Source organism: Archocentrus centrarchus, chromosome 11, assembly GCF_007364275.1.
Source record: "Archocentrus centrarchus isolate MPI-CPG fArcCen1 chromosome 11, fArcCen1, whole genome shotgun sequence".
NCBI lineage: Eukaryota > Metazoa > Chordata > Actinopteri > Cichliformes > Cichlidae > Archocentrus > Archocentrus centrarchus.
The window spans coordinates 5296572-5320473 of record NC_044356.1 but is presented as its reverse complement, the minus strand read 5'-3'; the positions used below and the strand labels follow the sequence as shown (position 1 = coordinate 5320473).

Genomic DNA, 23902 nt, shown 5'->3' with positions numbered 1-23902 from the left:
GGAAACACTTTTCTAATGAGTTTATGGTCTCAGTCACTCATTTTGAGTCATATTAGGTCCATTTTTGTCATTCTAAGAATCAGAAGGAGGATTATCCAGGGTTAGCAGCTCATCATACACATTAGCCAACACAGACAGAGCCGGAGGATATGATGTTGGTGAATGGCAGCTATGTTTGTCTTTTCTACAGTCTTCACCTTGAAAAACATGACTTTATCAGGCATAGATAGATAGATAGATAGATAGATAGATAGATAGATAGATAGATAGATAGATAGATAGATAGATAGATAGATAGATAGATAGATAGATAGATAGATAGATAGATAGATAGATAGATAGATAGATAGATAGATAGATAGATACTTTATTGAGGCCACAAAGGAAATTATTATATCACAGCAGCAAGAAAATAGTACAATCTACAATAAATCAAAGTGAGAGCAGAAGTGCCACAGCCACAGAGTGCATATACATATACAACAATGATAAAAACAAAATAAATAAAATATAAAAAGTTAGGTAAAGAAGAGTGATAGTAAGACCTGCAGTGCAAAGTGGACACTATGAAGTTTTTGGGAACTCAGAGATTCTCTCTGTTGTGAACTGTAAGCAGTTCCATTACCAGCACAAAGCTGCATCCACTGTTGTGACAGCAGTGATTAAGGTGCTAACCCCCCCCCCCAAGATTTAGTATAGCACATACTGAAATATTGTGCATATGAGTGCCACTTTAAAACAGAACAAAGACTCAGGTAATGCTACAGTATGATGGTGCCTGCGTCTATTCAGTGCAGTTGGTCTAGACAGTAAAGACTAGGCAACAGCTATTAGACAGGCTAGAGTGAAGAAATAGCTGGATATAGATATTATAGTTGACTAAATATAGTTGCTATGTAGGTGCACAAATGCAGCTAGTAACCTGTACAGTGTAGCCAATATGAAGGAAAGCGTAATCAAACATCGATCTTAGTAGTGGCTGATACACATCTTTATGGTTTTTAGCAGTGATTTGTAACGTCATTTTTTTAACCATAGATTCTCAGACTTCTCGGATGGTCCACAACCGGAAAGTTTTTCCACTGACATCTGCATGTGCTTACAAGTTGGATCATGGTCACTACCACCTTTATTATTGACTTGGGCCCCGTTTACACGAAGCCGTTTTCACTGGAAACGGTGTCGTTTTGATGCGTTTCAGCCTTTCGTTTACACGATAGCGTTTCAGAAACGATCCGCGTTTACACGATGACATGTGAAACGATGAAAACGATGTAGTTCCCATGCTAGGCCACAAGTTGGCGTTGGTTTTCTCTTTGCAAAGTTTGCTTATGCAAGACGGGCATGCGTGGAGTGACACAGTAGGTAGTGCGGCAAATTGTTCATTACTTACAAAACGGCCAGTGTGAGAGGTTTTGTGTGGACTGACGATGAGGTTGGATCGCTGCTGCACACAACGCTGAATTACAAAACGGTGAAAACACAAGAAAAGCACAAGAAGCACTCGTGAATCTGCGAGTATTGTTTATCAATTTGCACGTGCGCGAAAAACTGTGGCCGTCGCAACCATAGTGCGCATGTGCGAGTCGAGCGTTTTCAAATCACCCCGGTTTCAAGTGTTTACACGAGAACGGAGTCTTACAGCCCCACAGTCTAAAGACATGCATGTTGCATTAACTGCTGATTCTAACTTGGCTGTGAATGTGAGCATGAATAGTTATCTGTCTCTGTGTGTTTGTTCTGTGACAGACTAGCAACCCATCAAGAGGGTCTCTCACCCTACACCCTACAGCTGGGATAGGCTCCAGCACCGCAAAATCCTGAAGTGAATACAGAGAAAAGATGGATGGATGGATGGATGGATGGATTTCTAAGTTGGAAATTATTTTCTCGGATGATTACGACACCACATGAATGTGCAATAAAATCAGATTCAAAGAGACCTGATTACATCAAAACCTTTCAAAAAGAGCTGTGAGAATAATTAAACCATTTCTTTCCACACAGACACAGAATGAAGAGGCTATCTGGGCTGCACACACTCCCTGCTGATGCAGCTCTTTCCTATGATAAGGTATTACAGTGAGCAATTGCATTTCCTGGAAATGAGATTTATTCAGTTTTAGCTGAACATTTAAGATGCACTAAAATAATTTTCTATGTTTAAATGTGAGTATTTAAAAATACAGCCTCACTTTAAAATTTGCCAGCTTAAAAATATCACCAATTTAAAATTGTAAATAAAATGAGAATATCAAAAGTCTGTGCCCTCTTCTAAAGGAAACCCAATGGACTTACAGGGGCTCTTCTAACTGAACATAAAGTAGTGAGTCAAGATTACAGGCAGAAATCAAAGCTTTTTTGTGGCAGCAAGTGAGCCAGGAGCCCATCCGCAGTACACTGTAATGCTGGCTGAAACTCTTCAACACCTCCACCCTCACCACAGAACAAGAAGGAGAAATGTAGCATTGCTTTGCATGATTTTGTCTTGTGAAACCCTTTAAACTCGTAGTCAAAGCCCCAGCGAAAATGCCAAAGTGTGAATTTTGATCATCTGTCCTCTGCTTAGAATAAGAAAAAGCACTGACATGCTATGATGTCATTCTTGGATTCCTGAAGAGAAAACCTGAACCATGAATCAGGCTTTCAGGGATTCATGTTCAGAGACTCCTGAACAGCTCCTCTCTGTATGCCTCATCTTTCAAGCATCTAACTAGAAGTGGCATTTTATGGAAATAAATATTTGTCACTGTTCTAAACACTGAAAGCATGAATATTGATGTTTTGGGCATAATCGCATGAAAAGTTTGAATTATTGCAAAAACTGTAACCTATGAGACATTTGTATGATTTTGGCCTTTTTCATTGCAGGATCTGTAAACATCCAAATGAAGAAACAGTATCACAGCTAATGTACCCAAAGGCCAAAGGTTGATGTTCCCTTGCATTTAAAAAATATTTAAATCCCCCATAGGAGTATTAGGGAAATCTGTGAAATAAAAATAACTAATATTTATTATTTATTGCCTAATAAATGTATCATGTTGTTTTAACTAAATATAAAGTAAGAGAATTGTATCTAAGGCTGCATAGATGGAGGTAACCTTTATTGTATTTAATTGCAGTTATTGCAGGATAATAGAAATTACAGGCCATCTTGTGGGTCAGTGTCAAACTAAGCTGTAAAGACAAATAAAATGATCTATTTTTTTTGAACAGCCCATCTAGTGGCCATTAGAAGAAATGCAGCTCAAAGCGTTTCAGCACTGCACTCAACATTCATGTTGATTGCTTCTTTTTTTAACCCCCCTTTGAAAATCCTGCAGGACCCCTGGGAGGCCTGCAATCAGTAACAACAATCACAACATAAATAGGAGCATCAGACACTGTTATTTTGTACTCAAAACCCTGAAAATAAAGCTGCTTTTTCAGACTGACAGCGTGGATTAGGAGGGGGCCTCCTACAGCAGCAGCACAACATGGATAAACACATGTTGAAAGGGCTCGCTGGCAGCAGCACAAACACAGGGGAGGAAAGTTCAAGGACACATCAGCCACGCTCTGCATCAGGAACACAGGCAATGCTGTGAATCCTGCTTTGAATACAGAGCAGAAGAAGAACGTGCACAAACTGTAGCAGCTCATTGGAGCATTGGTCATTGTTATGACAGCGATAGGGGAGCAACCATCACAAGTCCAAGTGCATGAAAAAAAACAGGCATATTAGAATTGCTGTATATACATAATGTGTCTCTGCTGACAGGTGTTGATTGATCTTTGGCCATTTTTGTTTGCATTTTACAAAGCCTAATAACATATTATATTTATAACCTCATAAACGCATAAAATTGATATACTGGGTTTAATCAATTTTGGCTTCTGTATACGATATTTTTTCATATACAGTCTGCCGTGGGTTTACAGGAGTGCTGAGAAAATCCGGAGCTAAGATGTTAAACTTTTTATTTCATGCTCGGATTTAAAATAATAAATAAATGCAGATATTGAGCAAAGTGAAACTCAATAGGCAGGAAGCAGGATTACTTTGCGTCCTTGAGTAACACTCGATACTCAGAGAAATGTAAAGCCAGACTCCCGCTCAGAGAGCAGCTCACACTCTGCACGGTCCTACACAACAGACTATTCTTTACACTTCTATTCTTTACAAACATGTCGGCCAACCTGATTCTGTGCTGGGCTGAAAATGAATCGCATCCACACACTCTGTAATGGCTTAAAGTGACCGTGGTGCCCCCTGCATCCTCGCACCCAGAAGTTCTGCTGTGTCGATCTTTCCCCACATTATTCACCGTTTTCTCTTGCTCCGGTTCAGGAGGGCTGTCTTACCTTGGAAAACGTCTCCTCGGGTCTTCTTTAGTTATTTTACTTATGATGCGAAGCTTTAGTCTTCAAAAGCTGCTTTGAATGTTTCAAAACGATCCGCGGCCGTTGCCAGAGTACAGCGCTTACATGTGGTGCGCTCTTCTACAGTCTAGGTATGCGCGTACCGGTCGGATTGACGCGCTGTCGTGTAATTAAGGTAAAAAAAAAAAGTGTCGCTAGTATTAATCATATTCTTACCTCTGGAGAAACAAACAAACCAAACAGCAACTTTTGCAGCGGCGGTCGTGCAGGTTGTGACGGAGGATGTGACTGCAGGGAGAGCGCGAGGACGTGCGCGCTGACTGTGTTTGTAGTGATGCAGCTCTCAGAGACCTCTTTGCTGTCATGTTTGCACGTTTAAGATGGAATCAAGTTTGTCTCATAAACGTCTTTGTGGACTGACTGAGTCACATCTATTGTCCTCTGTACCTGTGAAGATGTGACGTAAAGGCTGTAGGCTGAGAGAACAGGTGTGACTAAATCATTTGATGACTTCAGACAGAAGTCACAGGATGTGGCAATTTCATGTCTAAATGTGTCTCAGATCTAAACGGGGGAAAAGAGGTCAAACTCAGCAGCAGGGGGTTACTCCCTCAGAACTACACACACACACACACACACACACACACACACACACACACACACACACACACACACACACACACACACACACACACACACACACAAAACTAGATTGGTTATAATGTGTCCACGGACTAAAACACTAAAAGCCAAACAATCACCCTCACATAAGCTACTGTCTTATTGTAATCTGCAGATGTGCGTTTCTGTAGTGTGATGCCTTTGGCTCTTTAGTTTGGGGTGAAGTGATGATGCCGTGGAAAATCCAACTTGGTTGCTGTGTTTCGGACATCTTTCTGCAATATTAGAAACTTCTTTGACTTTCCAGACCAAAAAATACCCTGAACAAAGTATCCTGCCAAAAACTGCAGTTCCTCAATTGGCCACATGAGGCCTGCTCCAGTCCCATAGACTTACATACAGTATCTTAAATGCCATACTTTTTCACAGTGCGGTGCTTTTCACATCTATAAATAATCCATCTGGTTTCTCATTAGGGTTAAAGTTAGGGTCATGGTAATGGACAGGTGTCCTGAGAAAGGGACCTGACCAGTGTCTGCTACATTTCACCTGCACTAATTGGAGGCACTGAACTGAACGTCTCCACAGTCTGTGCTATTGGTGCCTTTTGGGGCATTTTTAATGTAATTATCTCATAAGTAATATGTGTTCCTGTGTGCTACAGACCACCCAAGAATCTTTGTGTTTACTGCAGGTAAATGAAAGTCTAGTATCTTAGTAGTCTCCTTCTTATAGGACATGTCTATGGTACACTGAAGCCACACAGTTTTTTCACCTCAGCTTAGCACTCCACCCTTCTAGCTCCAAAACACTAACATGGCAGCAGCTAAAACCAGTGCAGTCTGCCATTCAGTTACTTTGAGAATGAATCCAATGAACTTAATATCCAGCCACTCCTTTCTGCGTTTCCAGTTTACGTTTATAGGGTTAATACAGAGACTGACAACCTCTGTTTCTGCATCTCATCTACACCTACGGACAGTTTAGAGGTTTAGATCTGTGCGGAAACATTGCCAACTACAGTTCCACTGTGCCAATATTTTTATGAAAAGATCTCATATTGCAATATGTAAACGTTTCAAGGGTAAAAATGACAGTACTTTTAGTGGCCAAAACACCAAGGGGACCATCTCTTTCCAGACACCAGGCTGTAATTACATATTTGTCACACTTGTTTTAAAAATGGGAATTCCTGATGAGTTCTTTGGGGTGGGGGCAGATCTAGCGTGTCTCCATGGCTCCTGCCATGGTGGTTATGTGGGGGCAGATGAATATCAACATCTGCTGGGCTGTCTCCTGGCTGTGGACAGGGTGGGGGTCGCCCTGGATGTTGGGGGCGGTGTGACGGGTGGGGGCTGATAGATACTGCTTGGCTTTGTGGCTCTCCCTGTGCTGCCTGGGGTGTGCTCCGGGGCTCTGGTGGTGCTTGCTGCTGTCCTTCCTGGGCTTTGGGTCTGTTCACTGTCCCTAGGCTCATGCAGTGCAGTGGGCTCCTCTTTCTGGGTGCTGCCTGGGTGGGACCACGATGTGCTGTCTGGCCTCTGTTGGGTCTTGGCGCGGGCCCCGGGCACTGGTGGAGACCTTTCTGCATGCTTCTGGCTCACAGGTGTCCACTGCTTCCTGGTCTTTGCTGTTGGTTGAAAGACTTGAGGTCTCTGGCCTCATGTGTGTTCTCATCACCGCTCTGTGTTATGGTGTTCGAAGTCTGGTGATTCTGCTGTCTTTGATGGGAGTGGGGGTGCCTGGTCTGGTTTCTGCTTGTTTCTTTAACCCACACAGACACGGGGAGAGCATGCTCCACACAGAAAGGCCCCAGTCAAAGTGATGGATTTAAACCCAGGACCTTCTTGCTGTGAGACAGCAGTGTTAGCCACCACACCATCATGCTGTCCATTTACTTTTTTATTATTTCTTTTTACATCAGGATCACATGGCATCCTGTAGAATGTAGATAAAAAAATATGAGTACAAATGATGACCCTGGATCAGACCAGACTCGGCATGTTGTAAACATTAGAGGATTGAGATCATTATGGAACTTGTGTTGCTGCAGAGGGCAGTGGTGGCCTAGGGGAGAAGAAGAGGGTTCATCACTGAGAGGACCCTGGTTCGAATCCTCGGGCTGGCATCACTGTGGGTCCCTGAGCAAGCCCACCCCCCCAGGTTGCTCCCCGGGCGCCCTTTGGCTGCCCCCTGCTCCATGCTGTGCTGTGTGTACTACATACTCCATGTGTGTGATGGGTTAAATGCAGAGAATGAATTTCACTGCATGTATATGTATGTGACAAATAAAGCTCTCTTTCTTTCTTTGCTCTACAGCCATGTAAGGTGGAAGAAATATGAAAGAAATACAAATGGAGAGAAGAAACTGGAAAGGAGAACAGACAGGACGAGACAACAGGTTTAATAAGGAACACTGAAGGAGCTAAACAAAGATGGATGGTCAATATGGATCAGAAGACTGCTGGGGGGGACATGATAGCTGAGAGAGTGTGTGTGTGTGTGTGTGTGTGTGCACATGTGTGTGTGTGTGTTGGGGGTATTCACAGGAGGGGACCGAAAGTAATAAAGAGACAGAGAGGAAATCGATGTTCAGGCCAGAGAGACAAACATTTAGGAATTAACTGCAGTCCCCTCTGTAGTGACAGTGAGAGCCAGTCACCCTGAGCTAGCATTCACAGTCCGGTCACACAGCGGCCAGCAGCAGATTACACAAAACTGAGGAGATTCATAACACCAGCAAGAACTGAAAAACAGAAAACTCTGAGTTTTTGCAGTAAAGTACAATGAAGAACAAAAAAGTAAAAGTACAAATGTGAAGTTTTTCTTTGGCTGCTTGGAAACATTTCAGGAGCTGTTAGAATAAAGTTCAGTTTCAGGGGCCTGTGAATGCTGTTCCAGTGTGTTGGTCAGTCTGCTCACCGTGCTGCTCCAGCCTGAACTACACTCCATGAAACTTACCTACTGACATTCATTCATTCCCAGAGGCTCAAGCCACCACACGTCTGTCAACTATTGAATGCGTTCCCATGTTTCACCATGTGTCATGGCTCAGCTCCTAGGCCACAACAAATGTGGTGAAGGCAGCGTAACAGTGAACCACGATACTGACCTTCAGGAAATCAAGTACAAACAATAAGCATATCAGAAAAGGGAGGATCAGAGTGTCCAGCGGTCAAGCCGGGCTTGATTTCCTACTTAGTACCTTCAAGGACACACAGAAAAACACAGTAACCTGTCCACATATCAGCAGTAAGGCATGTGGTTCCTACCTACATCCATGTCTCTCTAGTGCTATTATCAGGTCAAATGTGAGGTTTTTCCAGGAAGACTCAATAAAGCAACCAAAAGCACTTGGAGGCCACAGTTTAAGGCATTTTCCTTATTCTAATGGAAAACCTGCAGAAATAGACCAGCATCACTGTAAATGCATGCAGAGTACTAAAGATGATGTAACCATTTTAAACCAGTAAGTCCTCTTTTTTTCTGCAGAGAATAGTCTGCCTGACGACAGGAAAACGATGATTTGGTGAATTCCACAATAGATTTAGATAGATGTTACTCAGGCATGCTTTTATTTTTGCATACTGAGATATTCCTGAGAAAAAGTGTAATGAGCCAAAGAACAGAGGCCTGAGAGCCCCATGGGTGCTGAGCATTATTTGATTTTGGACAATGTTCTTATCCCTTTGGGATTTCTGATAACTGGCCGGACAGCAATTATAAAGTTTGCAAGTTCCTTTCAAACTTGATGTTGCTTGGAGGTGAGAATGATGTAATGCTGTCTGCACCACTGAGCTCACAGCTGCACTTTTCATTAGAGCAGCAGGAACAGACTCTTCTGATCAGAGGGAGGAAGTTTCAGCCATTTTATGGGCAGCTGGTCTAACACAACTCAGGAAAGTTATTTAATATAGCTTATTAATGTGTTTAATAACGTGTTGTTTATAAGGAGGATGATGAGGTACAGTACCCTGTGGAATGGAGCAAATTAACACAATTCACATTTTCTCACTGCACTCAATGTTGGCTGTAACATTTTAAAATTGTAAACGTGTTTGAAGTAAATTAAAATGTTTGGGTTACTGTTATCGAGTGGTGGTTAGCACTGCTGACTCACAGCACAAAGGCTCTAGAGTCAAACCTGCCCCTCTGTGTGGAGTTTGCATGTTCTCCCTCTGCCGGCTTTAGTCCAGATCATCCCACAGTCCAAAGACATGCACCTTAGGTTATTGGTGTGTGAATGTGAGACTGTCTGTCTCTCTGGGATAGGCTCCAGCCTCTCTGTGAGCCTGACTTGGATAAGCAGTTTAAGAGAATAGATGTCTCAGGAGTGACAGCAGAGGTGTTTGTGAGGACCCAGAATGAAGAACACAAGGTACAGTACCAGTCAAAAACACGGGTACTGTACATGAAATTAACTACAAGCGAACCTTTCAGGGCAGGTAAACACAAAGTCAACCCAAGACATGTAACTGGATAAAACAAAAGAAACCTCAGACTAGAGGCAGGAATCACACTAATTATGCTAACAGATCAGCTACCACGACACAGACAGGGAACACAGAGGGCCTGAAAATACCAGAAGAAATAGTAAACTCAAAATAGAGAACGATCCTCAATAAAACCCAAGATTTCAGTACCAAACACTAGAACAGTAAATGCGCCAAATGCCATTAAAAAAAAGATGGTGACCACTGTGGGTGAGAAATGTACAATGTTCCTTCTGCACCATCCTTGGACTCACAGAGCATTTGACATAACTGTACCTGAGAGCAAATTCCTTTAATTAACAACAGTTTGACTGCCTAACTCTTATCTGCAGAAACATCAGATCATAGTCATGACATGGTGCCTATGGTGTACTCTTATGACAGTGTTATGGTGCATTGTGCAATGAAAATAATGTACTAATTTAATATCATTTAATGCTCCACAAAAATATAACATCAAAATGATTGAGTAAGCAAATGTGTTATGCAAGAGGTGAGTCATGCTTTAATAACCGGCCATAATGCATTTTCAGATCTGTGATTGTTACATAAGTGCTGGTATCAAGACATGCAAATATGTTTCTGAACTAATCAATCTGTGACTCACTGCACTCTGGATCCCCCCCCCTACCCATGCCCACCATGTTGAACTAGCATTGAGACTAGCTCAACATGGTGGGCATTCCCCATGATGGATTACATTAAAACAATGGTATTTAGTCCTTTTAAAAGTGGACTACTAATTTTCGACTCCATATATTTTCAGTTTGGTATGATTCATAGGTCACAATAATCTGTATTTATCTTATCCTGGACTGTGGTTCAGCTCCTCAGGTCATCCTCTGTCTGAAACAAGCTGTTTAAGCCAACTTTCCTGATTGGCTGCCCCTCGGAAGCAGAAAATGTAGGCAGCAGGTGGGTGGAGCTTCTGTTCTCACACACAGAGATGTGTGGCTGAAATAACCATGTTACAGATATCCCTTCTCTTATGACATCATACAGAGCTGAGAGTAGAAAAAAGCTGCCTGAAATGGAACATTTAGACCAGGGGTGGGTAACTGATTTTCCCAAGGGGCCACATGTGTTCTGGAGGGCTGCACCCAGTCCCAGTTTCTCATGTGGCCCCTTTGGAAAATTAACTGCTCACCCTGATTTAGACTGGAGGCAGTATAAAAGATGGCTATAGCTTCCAGGTCTGAAAAGTGATGCCAACACGGAAGTGTTTTTTTTTTTTTTATGGCCACTGAGGGCCAACATATGTGAGTGCAAAAACACTTTAGGTATCTAAGGGGTCATTCACAATTATCAACATTTCCCAAAGTGTATAACATACTCTTTTTCAGACCCCCCTCCCCAAAAGTTAAAACACTTCCTGGAAATCTTGGTATCAAATATACTCTTTCCTATGTATTAAAACATTGTATTGTTGCACTAATAAAAAATCCATCCATCCATTCTGTTCCGCTTATCCTTTTCAGGGTCGCAGGCGGGCTGGAGCCTATCCCAGTTATACCTTTATATTAGAATTCATCGGGTGCAATAAACTGATTTGAATTTGAATGTGAATGTGAATGTGAATGTGAATGTGTACTGCACTGCATGCATGCCAAATGTACATGCTGCCACACTGTACACAGTGATGTCAGTAACGCGTTACTGTACCATAACTGACTCCTTTTTCTCTGTAACGAGTAATCGAATGCGTTACTATTTGCAGTCCAGTAATCAGATTAAAGTAAGTAACTTATCAGATTAAAGTAACTTGTTTGGGTGCCCCCCAGCACCCAAACAACAAAGGCTGGACTTTGGTACAAAGCAGTCAGTGGGGGAGAGCTGAAGAAGCTGGTGGGACGGTATGTAGTAGAGGAAATGCTGCCCTCAAACACGGTTGACTCGCTCTCGTTTCGTGGTTTTCATTTTTATGTTGAGGCAGCGGGGGGGTGGGGGTGCTGCCGGTGTTGTGCCATAAAGTGATTTTTGGTGTTCGCCAAAAAATGATTGCCTGTAACAATGACTTGTTGACCTATAATCTGTGAAACGTGTCAAACTCTGATGAATGATATCAGGTCATTTTGAGCAGCATTTCTATCACAAGGTAGAAGCTGCAATCAGTTTTTGGCAAAGTGACTTTTAAAGTGAACTGGCTCAGAAAGCTGCAGAAATCACAACAAATAGAACATCACAGATCTATAAAGATATTTGAAGTGGCCAAAAAGCTCTGGATTGATTATAATGTAGGTACAATAACACAGACTCCTAAAGATTGTTGAAAAACAGGTTATTTCTTCATTTTATATTTAAGCCCTTCATAAATCATGCTGACTGCACTCTATTTACCAATATAAGCCAAGACATTACACATAAAAACACACAGAAACATCTGAATCACTTTATGGCAGACGATCACTTTTTGGAACAAAACCTGCAGCTGTTAAAAGTAACTTATAAAGTAACTTCTAATCTAAGTTAGTTACTTCTAAAATTAAGTAATCAGTAAAGTAATTTACTTTTTAAAGGAGTAATCAGTAATCGGATTACTTTTTCAAGGTAACTATACCATCACTGCACTGTACTCAGTGGAGCGATTTGTCATCTGAATAGCTGGTCTTGTGCCAAAAAGTGATTTCCAGTATTTGCCAAAATTATTGCTGGTATTTATATTGTTGTAAATGACTTGTGGACCTATAGTCTGTCAATCATATCTCAAATATTATTTCTTATGAATGATATAAATTAATTTTGAGTCATAAAGAACATTCCTGTCACATGGTAGAAGCTGCAGTCGGCTTTTGGCAACACCGGCCGCCAATGTTGCCAACTTTTTCTTCCAAAAAGTGACTAGCAACAAATTTGGTGACTTTTTCCAGTGACATCAACGACTTTTGGAGAGTTTTGGAGATATGTCGGTGTTGTGCCAAAACGTGATCGTCTGCCAAAAAGTGATTTCCAGTATTTACCAAAAAAATGATTGGTTGTATTTAAATTGCTGTAGATTAATTTTTGACCTAAAAGCTGTGAAACCTATCAAACATATCTCTCATGAATGATATTGTGAGCGAGAATCATACCAAAAGTGACTTTCATATAATTTTTTTTTTATATCTTGATTATGTCACCTAGTGGGCATCAGTGGCACTACACTTAAATGGTTTAGGTCTTAGCTGGCAGAAAGAACTTTTTCTGTGAAAATTCTTGGTTCTGAATCATCTGCTGCTTCTCTGTCATGTGGCGTCCAACAGGGCTCAATTCTAGGGCCACTGCTTTCTTGCTGTATTTAGATAAGACATGGAATTTCATTTCATTGTTATGCTGATGATTGCCAAATTTATTTGCCCTTGAAGCAGAAGGATGTCCCCTCCATAAAACATGTCCTGGCATGCCTAGGTGATATGGTGGTTGGCCTTGAACTTTTAAAATTTAAATGAAAAAAAAAAAACAGAGGTGAAGATGTTTCAATTCAATTCAATTCAATTTATATAGAGCCAAGTCACAACAAACAGTCACTTCAAGGTGTTTTATATTGTAACGTTAAAGACCCTACAATAATACAGAGAAAAACCAACAGTCAAAACGACCCCCTATGAGCAGCACTTGGTGACAGTGGGAAGGAAAAACTCCCTTTTAACAGGAAGAAACCTCCAGCAGAACCAGGCTCAGGGAGGGGGGGGGGTCATCTGCTGGGGGGAACAGGACAAAAGATATGCTGTGGAAGAGAGCCAGAGATTAATAACAACTAATGATTAAATGCAGAGTGGAGTATAAACAGAGTAAAAAGAGGTGAATGAAAAGAAGCATTGCATCATGGGAACCCCCCCAGCAGCCTAGGCTAGTGTGTATATATTGTCTGTGTTCTTGTCAGCCCCTTGTCAGGTTGTTGTCATCTGTGTGGTGTTTGTTTATTCCACATCTTGCCAAGAATATTGTATGTACAGGATTGTAACCTTTGTTTGTCCAGGAAGGATTTTGCCCTTTTGTTTTTGGTCTCAACAATAAAAGACATTTTACTTTACATCTTCTTACAGAGTGCTGCTTTGGGGTCCTATTCTGCCTGTCACACTGCCCACCATGACAGGACAGGGCCTTCTCTATCATTGCTCCTAAACTGTGGAATACCTTACCTTTACATGTTAGAGAGGTCCCAGCAAGACCTATGTTTTTTTTGGTTGTTTTTTTTTTTGGGGGGGGGGGGAGGGGGGGGGGGGGGGGGGGGGGTGTATGTTTTAATGTACAGCACTTTGTGTCAGCTGTGGTTGTTTTTAAGTGCTTTTATAAATAAAGATGATATGGTATGATATTATTGAGGGTAAAAACAGTGACATTAAAAATGGCTTTTTTCCTGAGAGATCTGCCGAGAGCTGCAGAAATTGCAACAAAGATAACATAGTTCTATAAAGAGTAGCCAAAAATGACTGCACTGATTATAATGTAGATACAATAATGCAGAGTCATAAATATATTTGCAAAACAAGTCATTTCTTCTTTTTATATATAAACCCCTTCATAAATCCTGTGCACCACAGTGTATTTACCGATATTAGCAAAGATAATACAAAAAAAAAAAATCAGAAATCACTTTTTGGCACAATACCATGTGTGTACATACGGTGCTCGTACTGCGTCCCACTGTTATGACATCACCCAAACCTTGCTCCGAGGAGGCGCCGAGGGCACCCCCCCCACCGCTATTTGTCCTTTAGCCACTCCTGGGGGAGCCGAAAGAGAGTTTTCTTACACAAAAGTTGGCAACGGTGGCGAACACCGATCACCACATTACGCAGAAATATCCGGGCCAGCATAGATGAAAACACACCAGGAACATGTAGAATGAATGTTCATACCTTCTGAATAAAATCCATCATCGTTTTCTGCGGTTTACTGCATACGGTTTCCATTTTCGGAACAATGCTTCCACTTCCTTGGTGACTTTATCTCCGGTGGCTTTGGCTGCTTTCCACACCTGCTGCGCCGCACTCACAAGGGAAAATGGCCATTTGTCTGACCTTTGTGACCAGTTTGCATTGATTTGTGATGATTTCAACTCAATACAGTTTTAGTTATATAGCGCCAAATCACACCAAACAGTCGCCTCAGGGCGCTTTGTGATTGACAAGTTGTTAGCCAATGAGTGTACAGTCAGATCCAAGATGGCGATGCCAAACACTCAATCCTTCCAACAGGTTTTGACCCGGCTGGGATTACGCCCATCCTTTACACCGTTAACACTCACAGCAGTCTGAAGCCTGAGCTTCTAGTTCACAAGGATTACTTCCACACTGACCTCAATATTTGAATATTTGGCCCTGATTATGAGCTTCCACCATTTAAACATAAAATGAGGAAAATCATAATCGGACCCCTTCGATAACTCGTGTCTGGTTCTTTGTCTTTGTCTAAACTATCAACTGGCAAAATTATAACAGTTTTAAACACAGGTTCTTGGAGATAATAGGTTAACCTTCATTTTATTTACATTTTCCATTCATTTGCATTCCATTTCACCTGTTGTGCTGCTTTATTCAGTAACAAAGCCTGAGTTGAAGGATCCGCTTTGATTAACAAACAGAAAGGTTGCTGGAACCAGGCAAGCTTTATTGGTTTGAAACGTAAAACACTGCTGGCAGATAAAATCCTGCAAAAAGCACATTTCCAAGAATATTGAAAACAAAAGTCTCTAAAGAACATGTTTTAGTAATAACATGGACAGTTCTTTTTTTTTGTCTGATTGATTGAAATCATGACTGTAAACTCCCCCCTATCATTTGTAATGTAAACATGTCCAGGGTATGCAGTGAGGATATATATATATATATATATATATATATATATATATATATATATATAAACCCAAATCACAGTTTGAACACAGGAAGTAAACTTTTCAAAAGTTGTTCACTGAATCCAAGCGCTACACGTGATGTCCTCAAAAACACTGTTCTGATTTATTTGTATCAAGAAAAAACCTCAGAGGGCAGCTACATAAATATATCTCTGTGTGTGTGTGTGTGTGTGTGTGTGTGTGTGTGTGTGTGTGTGTGTGTGCTCGCTACACAGCAAGGATGCTCAGCTTTGGCATTTAAAATAAACATCTCAAAACATAAAGCAGAAGCTCTCATAATCAGCTGCTAAAGAATTTCCTATTTCATTTTCACATAGCAAATATTCATAAAATATGCTATTAACACTGCAATGAATGTGCTACAATGTTTTTCTTTAACAGTATCACAGGCTGTAAGCAGAACATTTCTCTCCAATAGGTCTAAAAATGGCTACAAACGATGCCCTATGCTGGGCATGATTGTTAATATGCTACAAAAACAAGGAAGTCGCTGCAACAGGAGAACTTGGACAGGAGGCAAACTGGAAAATGTGTCTCATAGGAACATATTTATAGGTACTCAGAATCAGAAGCATTCAAATTGCACCTAATAATGGGAGCAAATGAGGGTCATAAGTGAATAAAATGATTTCTTCAGTGAAGTTTTTCCAGCGCACCTCTGAACAACCCCAGACTTACTCTATAATTGAAACACTTTTAGAATGACTCACAATTTCCTGTTTCATGTAAACGCCGACGACCTGAATTCTGCTTTCTTGTTGCTTAAAACACATTCATATTGTGAGGATGTGTTAAACTGAGCCAAATACAGTTAAAGCAGGGAAACCTGGAGTGATTCACATTTTCAGTTTGCGCTCCATCTAAGTTCATGTTCCTCAAAGTGCCACGCCTTTACCTCCATCTACTCTTTATACAAAACACTCATATCAGGCCAGGAAGAGTCAGATTCCATTTCAAATCTGTCAGTTCAGGTCAGAATGCTGTCACCCAAACACCAAAATTAAACGCCATCCAACTGTCAGTCTCACAGAAGTCACAGTATTGAAGCTGCCAGCCTGCAAACTGTTGCAGCCCACCTAAACCCAGGATCCTCCTGGGAATACACATTTTTCCATAGTAACCAGAAGTTGCCAGGAGGTCAGCGACTGATCTCTAGGCTCGTGTGACCGAGGCCTTAAGGACACACGCTCTCCCCACCTCAGGCCTTCCATACTGAGCAGAGCCACAGTGCCAAATGTAAATCACTGCAAATGGAAAGGACGATCTTCTTCGGATCTTTACTTTAGGAAACTGGGAGTTAATCCAGTTAATATTCCACATAAACCATCCAAAAGAGGTGAGTTCAGTCCTGCTGGTGTTCTGTGAACTGAACAGATTCAAATCCAATCTGAGCCTGGCTTTACATCATCTCATATCTGCATGTAGTATTATCTATACATCTAAGACATTAAATTCTTAATTTCATAGCATCAACGTCAAAACTCCAAGGCATCCAGTTTGATTGTTCCACGGGTGGGTTAGGGGTTAGGGGTCCTCGACTGCACTCGGTTAAACAGTCTCTCAGCTACATCTTCAGTTTCAGCCCTCAAAGGGTTAAACATTCATTCTCAATGCTTCCAACTTCAAATACAAACAACTTAGAAAATTCAGTCACTAAAACATCTTAAACGTGAGATAAAGATCGAGAAGAGGGAGAAGAAGAGTATCTGTACACTGGAAGTATAAATCTATGAATACACAGTTGACCTCTGGTTGTGTTGTAGGTCACGGTACAAGGGCAAACGCTGTAAGCAGTACTGGTTATTACTTCATTCTGTATCACGCTGTTGGAAAAATGGTTTTCCATGAACAGGGTTTTTGTTCATTTTGAATATAAATTGCTTGTTAGACACCTGGATGCTAATAAAAAATGGTATTTGAATTTTTCTGAAGTAACTGCAGATTCTTACAGGATGCTGCTGTCATATTGTTTCTGCTGTAAAATGATGTTTTATGGCTCTGACTGTAGGTTAGAATCACCCAGGCTCACCCACTGGTCTTTTGGATTATGGCATAATAATATATGGGAAATAAAAGGGTATGATACACACTCCCCTTTTTAATCAAGATCATAAAACTTTGATAAAGTTTGATAATTCATTTCAGGTGTTTTTATGTTGATGAACAAAAATTAGACTGTTTTTAAGTTATCTCACATTAAAGGACTCAAATGAGCACTGAAATGATTCTGCTTCCTGTTTCCTGTACTGTTTGACGCTGTTGCCTGTGTATCATGGCCGCCATGATGAATGTACCCGTCAGAAACCCCACACACGTCTTGTTGCTGCTAATCATCGTATCCCTCGCTCCTTCCCTCCCGTGTTCCCTCCCAGCGTGTTCAAAGTTTTGTTGTGTGTCTGTCTTCATCTCAGGCTCAGCATCAGCAGTGAGTCATCCCTCCACCCACCTGCTTCTCCTCCCCTCCTCCCTCTTTCCTTTCCTCTTCTCTCCTCTTTTTTGATCTCCTTCACCTTCTCCCTCCTGCTACTTTGCTGCAGCCCTCCTCCACACGCACTTTGCGGGTACATTTGTGTTCATGTGTGTTTTTGTCATGTGGTGTATAAGCACTGTATCAGAACCAATCTACCTCCACCCCCCCACCCCAGATGTGTTTTTCCCTCCTGTTCCCTGCATATGTAGCCTAGCATGGCGAGGCGCTCATTCGCATGTGTGTGTGATAGCGTGGAGGAGGCACAGCAGAGGGTGGTGCTGCCATAGGCAGGGACTGGGGTGCAGGCCCACTCGGGTGAGGGTGTGGCTGAGGGTGGGAGTGGATATGTGAACCCCTGGAAAGGGTGGAGGTGGCACCTGGGTGAAGAGGGTGTGGATATGAGGAGGAGGTGGAGGAGGAAGAAGCTGGTTGGAGCTGGTAGCTGGCAGCTGATGATGGTCCAGAGGAGGAGGGTGTTGCCTGGGAGCTGCTGCCTCCTTTGGGAGGTGGTTGCTGGGGTGGAGTTTGGTTGAGTTGGATGGAAATGTCGGAGGAGACATCGGAGGCACTGCGGCCCCGCTGTGGTGGAGCCCAGGAGTCCGGGTGGAGGTACTGGCCGCTGTAGTCACTGCAGTCAGACATGCGGGGGCGATAGAGCGCAGGGTGGGGCCGGTAAAGCTCCTCCTCAGCGTAACGCTTCATGAAGAGGTAGACAGACATCACTCCTGCACCCTGCAGACAGACAGAGTTAGTGCAGTGTCATCGTTTGGTAGATTCGTCTCCCAGTGGAGCAGATATGGATTTGATTAGGGTTTTTATGGTTGTTGCTCAGCATGATGTGTCCCAGCCTATTCATTTGGCTTTCCTGGCTAATAGCAAAGCCATGCATAACTGCGCTTAAACAGCCTGTGCAGCACTAATGTAATATGTCTGTCACATTTCTCCCAACAAAAACAGTGCTATCATTTTCACAGTCCATCACTCTGGTAATGAACTAGACATTCTGAACACGCATTTGTGTATTTTTGGTGTGTGCAGGATCTCCTCGAGTGTGCCCCTAATTTAATTTATTTTTAAGGAAAAGGACGGAGTTCCTGGGAGCCATGTGTAGCAAGCAGGGCAAGTGTGAGCATAAACGATGGCCTTTTCGATTCCCCGAATGCTGGCAGCACAGTAGAAGTCTGTCTGAGGCCTGAGGATAACTTCATAGTGCATGACTTCATGTATATCCAAGAAAGCAAAGTCAAACTGCTGCTTGGTCTTTTTGTCGAGACCCATCTCTCCACTGTTCCCTTAAAGGAGAACTAAGTAGTTTTTGTTGATGGGACATATTTGTCACACCTCAGGCTCAGTTCCAGGTAGAAGCTACCTTATTTGTACTTGCAGGCACACTGCTTCCCTATCCTCTACATCCAGATAGAAAAGCTATGCAATTTATATACCATGTTGTTCTATAGTTTGGGACTATAGAAGAAACAGAAATCACTTTGCAAAAGGTGTGTCATAGGTTTAACCGACTCATAGTAAACCAGGTCAACGTGGCCGTATGATATTCCTGAGTAACGTGGACTGTAACAGGTGTCACAGACTGTAGCAAGTCTGTGACACCTGTGAGTGCATCCAGCCTTACCAGCAGGCATCGTGACGCTGGATGTTTGCACCTGATGCCTCAGAGCACTGACACGAAACTCAAACACTTTCAAATTCATTCAAGCAATGTGAAAATATCAGCAATGCAATGAGGTTTACATTTTCCTCCACATGCTTCACATGTAGAGTTTTGGTAGGACCCACTCGGCCTCTGTCTTTGAAGAAGGCTTTTAAAGTCCGGGAGATCAGGGTCACCTCGTGTGGGCACACACTGAAAGATGAGTGTTTCAGACAGAACCCGTTTGAGAAAAGATGCTGTTGAGGTGAATTTTAAAAAGTGTAGAATTAAATTTTTGAGGGACTGAAAACTAGGCTAACTTTTCCTCTTGCATGTCACAAACCATTTGACCCTGCAGGAAATTTAAATTTATACTGTGCTGCTCTTCTTTTGGTAGGTTCTTATAGTGGAAGAAGTTATCTTCTAAAAATATGTCAAATGATTTCAATCACATGTATAATCTAACATATACCTACTGGCTATACAATTTCATATTCAAACAGCTCCGATATTCTAGTTTAGGTCAGACAGTGATGTATTGAGAACGTCTGCCAGAAACCATAAACTAGACCGATGCCTCTGTTTAAATCCATGGAACAGCAACATCTGCATTGCTGAAGGGAGCCAAAATAACAATGCAGAGTTTCCAGAAATTTCCCCAACGCAAAAAGATGTACTAAACACAGGAATCAGCATCATCCCTCCTAACTGCAGCACAACCATAAGGAGGGGGGGGGGGGTGAAGTAAATCCACACTAATTTTGCAGAGAGTTGACAAAAAGGCTCCACAGCGGAATGAGCCATTATCAAAAAAGTATTCATGTTTTCACCGCTGAGCATTCATAGCTCATTCACTATTCATCCACAACAGCATCGCTACAACAACCCTGAAACCTGAATGCTGATCAACGTGTTTGCTGCTCCGGCGCAGATTAGAAGAAGAGTGGTGAGAAGGAGGAAGGTGAGGAAGAACAGAGGAGAGGAGGGAAGAGAGAGGGAAAGAGGGCAGAGTGGAAGAAAATAAAAAAGGAGAGGAACTAAGATGAAGAGATGAGGTGATAAAATATGAAAAAAGAGGAAGCGAGAACGGATGATTAGAAAAGCGAAAACATGTCAAAAAAGAGGACGCCTGAGTGATGCAATAAAGATGATAAGACGGATAAACCGATGTGGAAAGAAGACAGGTAAATGGGAGGAAAGAGGATTATATGGGAAAAGAGGTGGCAAGAAAAGATTAGGAGGAACATATACAGCAGCAGCATGACAGAGAACATGAAGACGAGCTAAAGACAGATGACAGCCACTTTATGGGCAGGGACGATGAGAAATGAGCTGGGAGGAGAGAAGAAATATAAAGCAGGAGAACTGAGAAACATATGGGAGAAATGGAGGATAGACAGAAAAGGAAAAAACACGAGGAAGGAAAAATAATAACCCAAAAATAAAAGAAAGATTAAAAATGAAATGGAAATAAATGCGGTGGACAAAAATATGAATGAGGAAATGAACAGAAAAAATGAAGGAAATGTTATGCAAGAAAATATAAGAAAAGATTTGAAGGAGGACTGAGGAGGAGGAGATAGGAGCAAAACAGGATTACAGACCAAAAGATAACTGAAGAGGAAGGACTGAGATCAAAGAAAAGAGCTTGAAATGAAGAAGAGGGGAGGGAAGAAATGGTACAATATGAAGTAAGAGAGGGCAGAGTAGGGAAAAAAAGAAAGGAGACAAAGAGGAGATGAAGTTAAGGCACACCATGCAAGAGGAGAGCCGAAGAGATAAGAGGAAGGAGGAGGAGAACAGAGAGGGGACGACAGAGGATTAAAGAACTGAAGATAAAAGAAGAGAGAAGGAGACAAGATAAAAGTAGAGGACATATGGAGACAGAAAGGACCTGACTGAAGAAGAGACAGCAGGAAAAGGGAAGGCAGAGACCAAAGGGACAGAGATGAAATGAAAGGAATGAAGGATAAAGGAGGAGTAGAACAGCCTCTTTCCCCCAGTGAGGAATATTTGGATGCATATGAAGCTGTGCTGCGACAGAGCTGCTGCCCTCAAGTATTCAAGCTATTAACATTTATGAATATTGATGCAGGCAGGATGACGGGCTCCTACGCAGGCACTTCTTAAATGTGTGTGTAGCTCAATAAGTCTGCATTTTCGCGTGTGTGTGCACATGAAGTCTTCATAAATGTTTTGCATCAGTACATATTTGTGTCACAGTGAACTTCTCTGTGTGTTTGAGTGCATCTACAGTGTGTGTGTGTGTGTGTGTGTGTGTGTGTCTGTTCATGCTTGATTAACTGTGTGTGTGTGTGTGTGTGTGTACGGTGCTTCAATCACCTCTTTGAGGAGGAAGGAGGAGGCGGCGAAGGCGAAGGACCAGCCATAGTGATAGTGGAAGAACTGCTCGGGCTCTCGAGGTCGGTTCATCACCTCATCATTAATACTGGAGATATACAAAACCAGACCCACCACCAGACTCAGACCTGCGAGCGCACAAACACACACACGTGTGGTCTTTAATCGTACAGATATATGGTCTTACAGTGCTTCCACATCCTCGATGTAAATGCAGCATCAGAAGATGATTCAAGTGTTGGACGTGATCCTGAACCATCTGTTATCCCTGGAGCAGGCACAGGAACTCCCTTAGGAACAGGGCATTCCTGCAGGCTGGTAGCCTCTATGAACACATATCTGCACATGAATATGTAAGATTTATGGCACAGGAAGCTTTCTGGTTTCTGTTTGCAGTCATCATGTTTTCACAGGCTTTAGTTGCATGCAGCTGCTGGACTGTCCTTCTAAAAAAAGCACAGAAGCTATTTTATTTGCCAAAAGGATTTGACCATGTTAAGTTTTTTATTTGCTTTTCTTATGTATTTGCCTTCATAAACAATGACCCGAGGACAGAACAGGAAATTACGGCCTGGATATTCTTTGGCTAACATGGGAAGCCCCTCGCTGCCAGGGAAGCCGAAGGATTCCCAGACTGGAATGCTGGGAGGTACTGTAGGTAGCATCAAAGCCAACTGAAACATTATTTCACAGCATTGCTCATAAAATAATCCTGACATAATCTAACACGTGCTGATGGAAAGTTTTGTATGTGGACTGAAACAAAATTCATTTTCGGTCCAAAAAAAAATGATACATAAGGATCTGTGAAAGGCCATCTGAGCTCTGTGAGGAGGGAACTACTACTCAGCACAGTGCTCCAGCTGCTGCAGGACTGTTTTTACATCGTAGGTTGTGATTCATCATTAAACAGAATTTGCATTCTATATTTTATTTTACACACTGTTTTTGAAGCAGCGCTTTGAAAACAGTGCATGGATGATTTGATTCATTACATAGGTTATGTGCATTATGGACCATATTTGAAGGAGCCAAATCTGAGACAGATAAAACAGGAAGATTATAGCATTTAGTTTTCCATCCCTCATAAATGTTTAACAAACTTCTGAAATACAAATAAGTGGAAAATCAGGAGGGGTGGGGCTAATGCTGCATCCCCTGGTTACGCTGAAATACTAATCCCATCTGAATGGGCCTTTCTTCTCGTGTGTGTGTGCGCTCTGTAGCTGGAATAGCTAATGATAATGTGTCCTGCTTGTACTGTAAATAGGCTGAGAAACAAGCTGTGCTGTGGTGAAAAGAGATAAACAAGAACACAATCACACAAACACGCGTGCGTGTGGTTGTAGTCACACAGACATCAGTAGAAAATAGACACGTGAATGCAAACACACACTAAAGCGTACAAATCCGGTCGCACCGCTGCAAACGCACACGCACAGCAGAAGCGAAGCCTCATTAGGAGTGCGTCAGTTCCTCCCCTGTCGACAGACTAACCGCAGCAACTGACCTGCAAAATCCTTCAGCAGTGAAACCCTCTCATCTAAACCCAGCAAATGATGCAGATGCTTCCACTTAAAAAAATCACCTTACAGCTCGTTTTCTCTGAAAAGTGTCGGTGGTGGATTCATCTGAAGGACTGTGCTACATAACGCTAATATATATAAACACTAGCCTACATGGAGGTTCCAAAAACGTGTTAAGCCAGATTTAGGCTGCCACACTGATATGTCACAGAGACTCTGTAGCTCAGCAGAGCTACTGTGCTCCTCCTTACAAATGGAAGTGTATGTCGGACACAGCCGCACAACACAGCACACAACAAGAACTGCGGCTCATCCTACAACTCTGGTTTTCACATAGAAACATGGCATTGGTCTCCCTCATGCTGATGATGGAGATAGTTCACAGTGAAGGCAAAGGCACATGTTTATCAGTCAGTAGGTGCTGACTGATGAGCACCGCCTGCTCCTCACTCAAAGTACCTGCTGCTGTGTAAAATAGGGTAAACAACAGATATCGACCTTTCAATGTCACCGCCCCGAGACGAGCTGAAAACTGAAAAGAAAAATCCAACAAACAACAACAGGGTAAGTGGTTCAGGTAAC

General features: G+C 42.2%; 1 protein-coding gene across 1 annotated transcript in view; it reads right to left on the bottom strand.

Moving 5' to 3' along the window:
* Window positions 1-15335: 15335 nt before the first annotated feature.
* cacng7a (calcium channel, voltage-dependent, gamma subunit 7a) overlaps window positions 15336-23902 on the bottom strand; it is a 46857-nt gene continuing 38290 nt past the window's right edge. The window contains exons 5-6 of the mRNA XM_030741208.1: window positions 21777-21922; window positions 15336-18517 (exon numbers count right to left, since the gene is read on the bottom strand). Of these exons, the coding sequence (XP_030597068.1) occupies window positions 17996-18517; window positions 21777-21922 (668 nt within the window). The 3' untranslated portion in view covers window positions 15336-17995. The remainder of the gene's footprint in view (window positions 18518-21776; window positions 21923-23902) is intronic.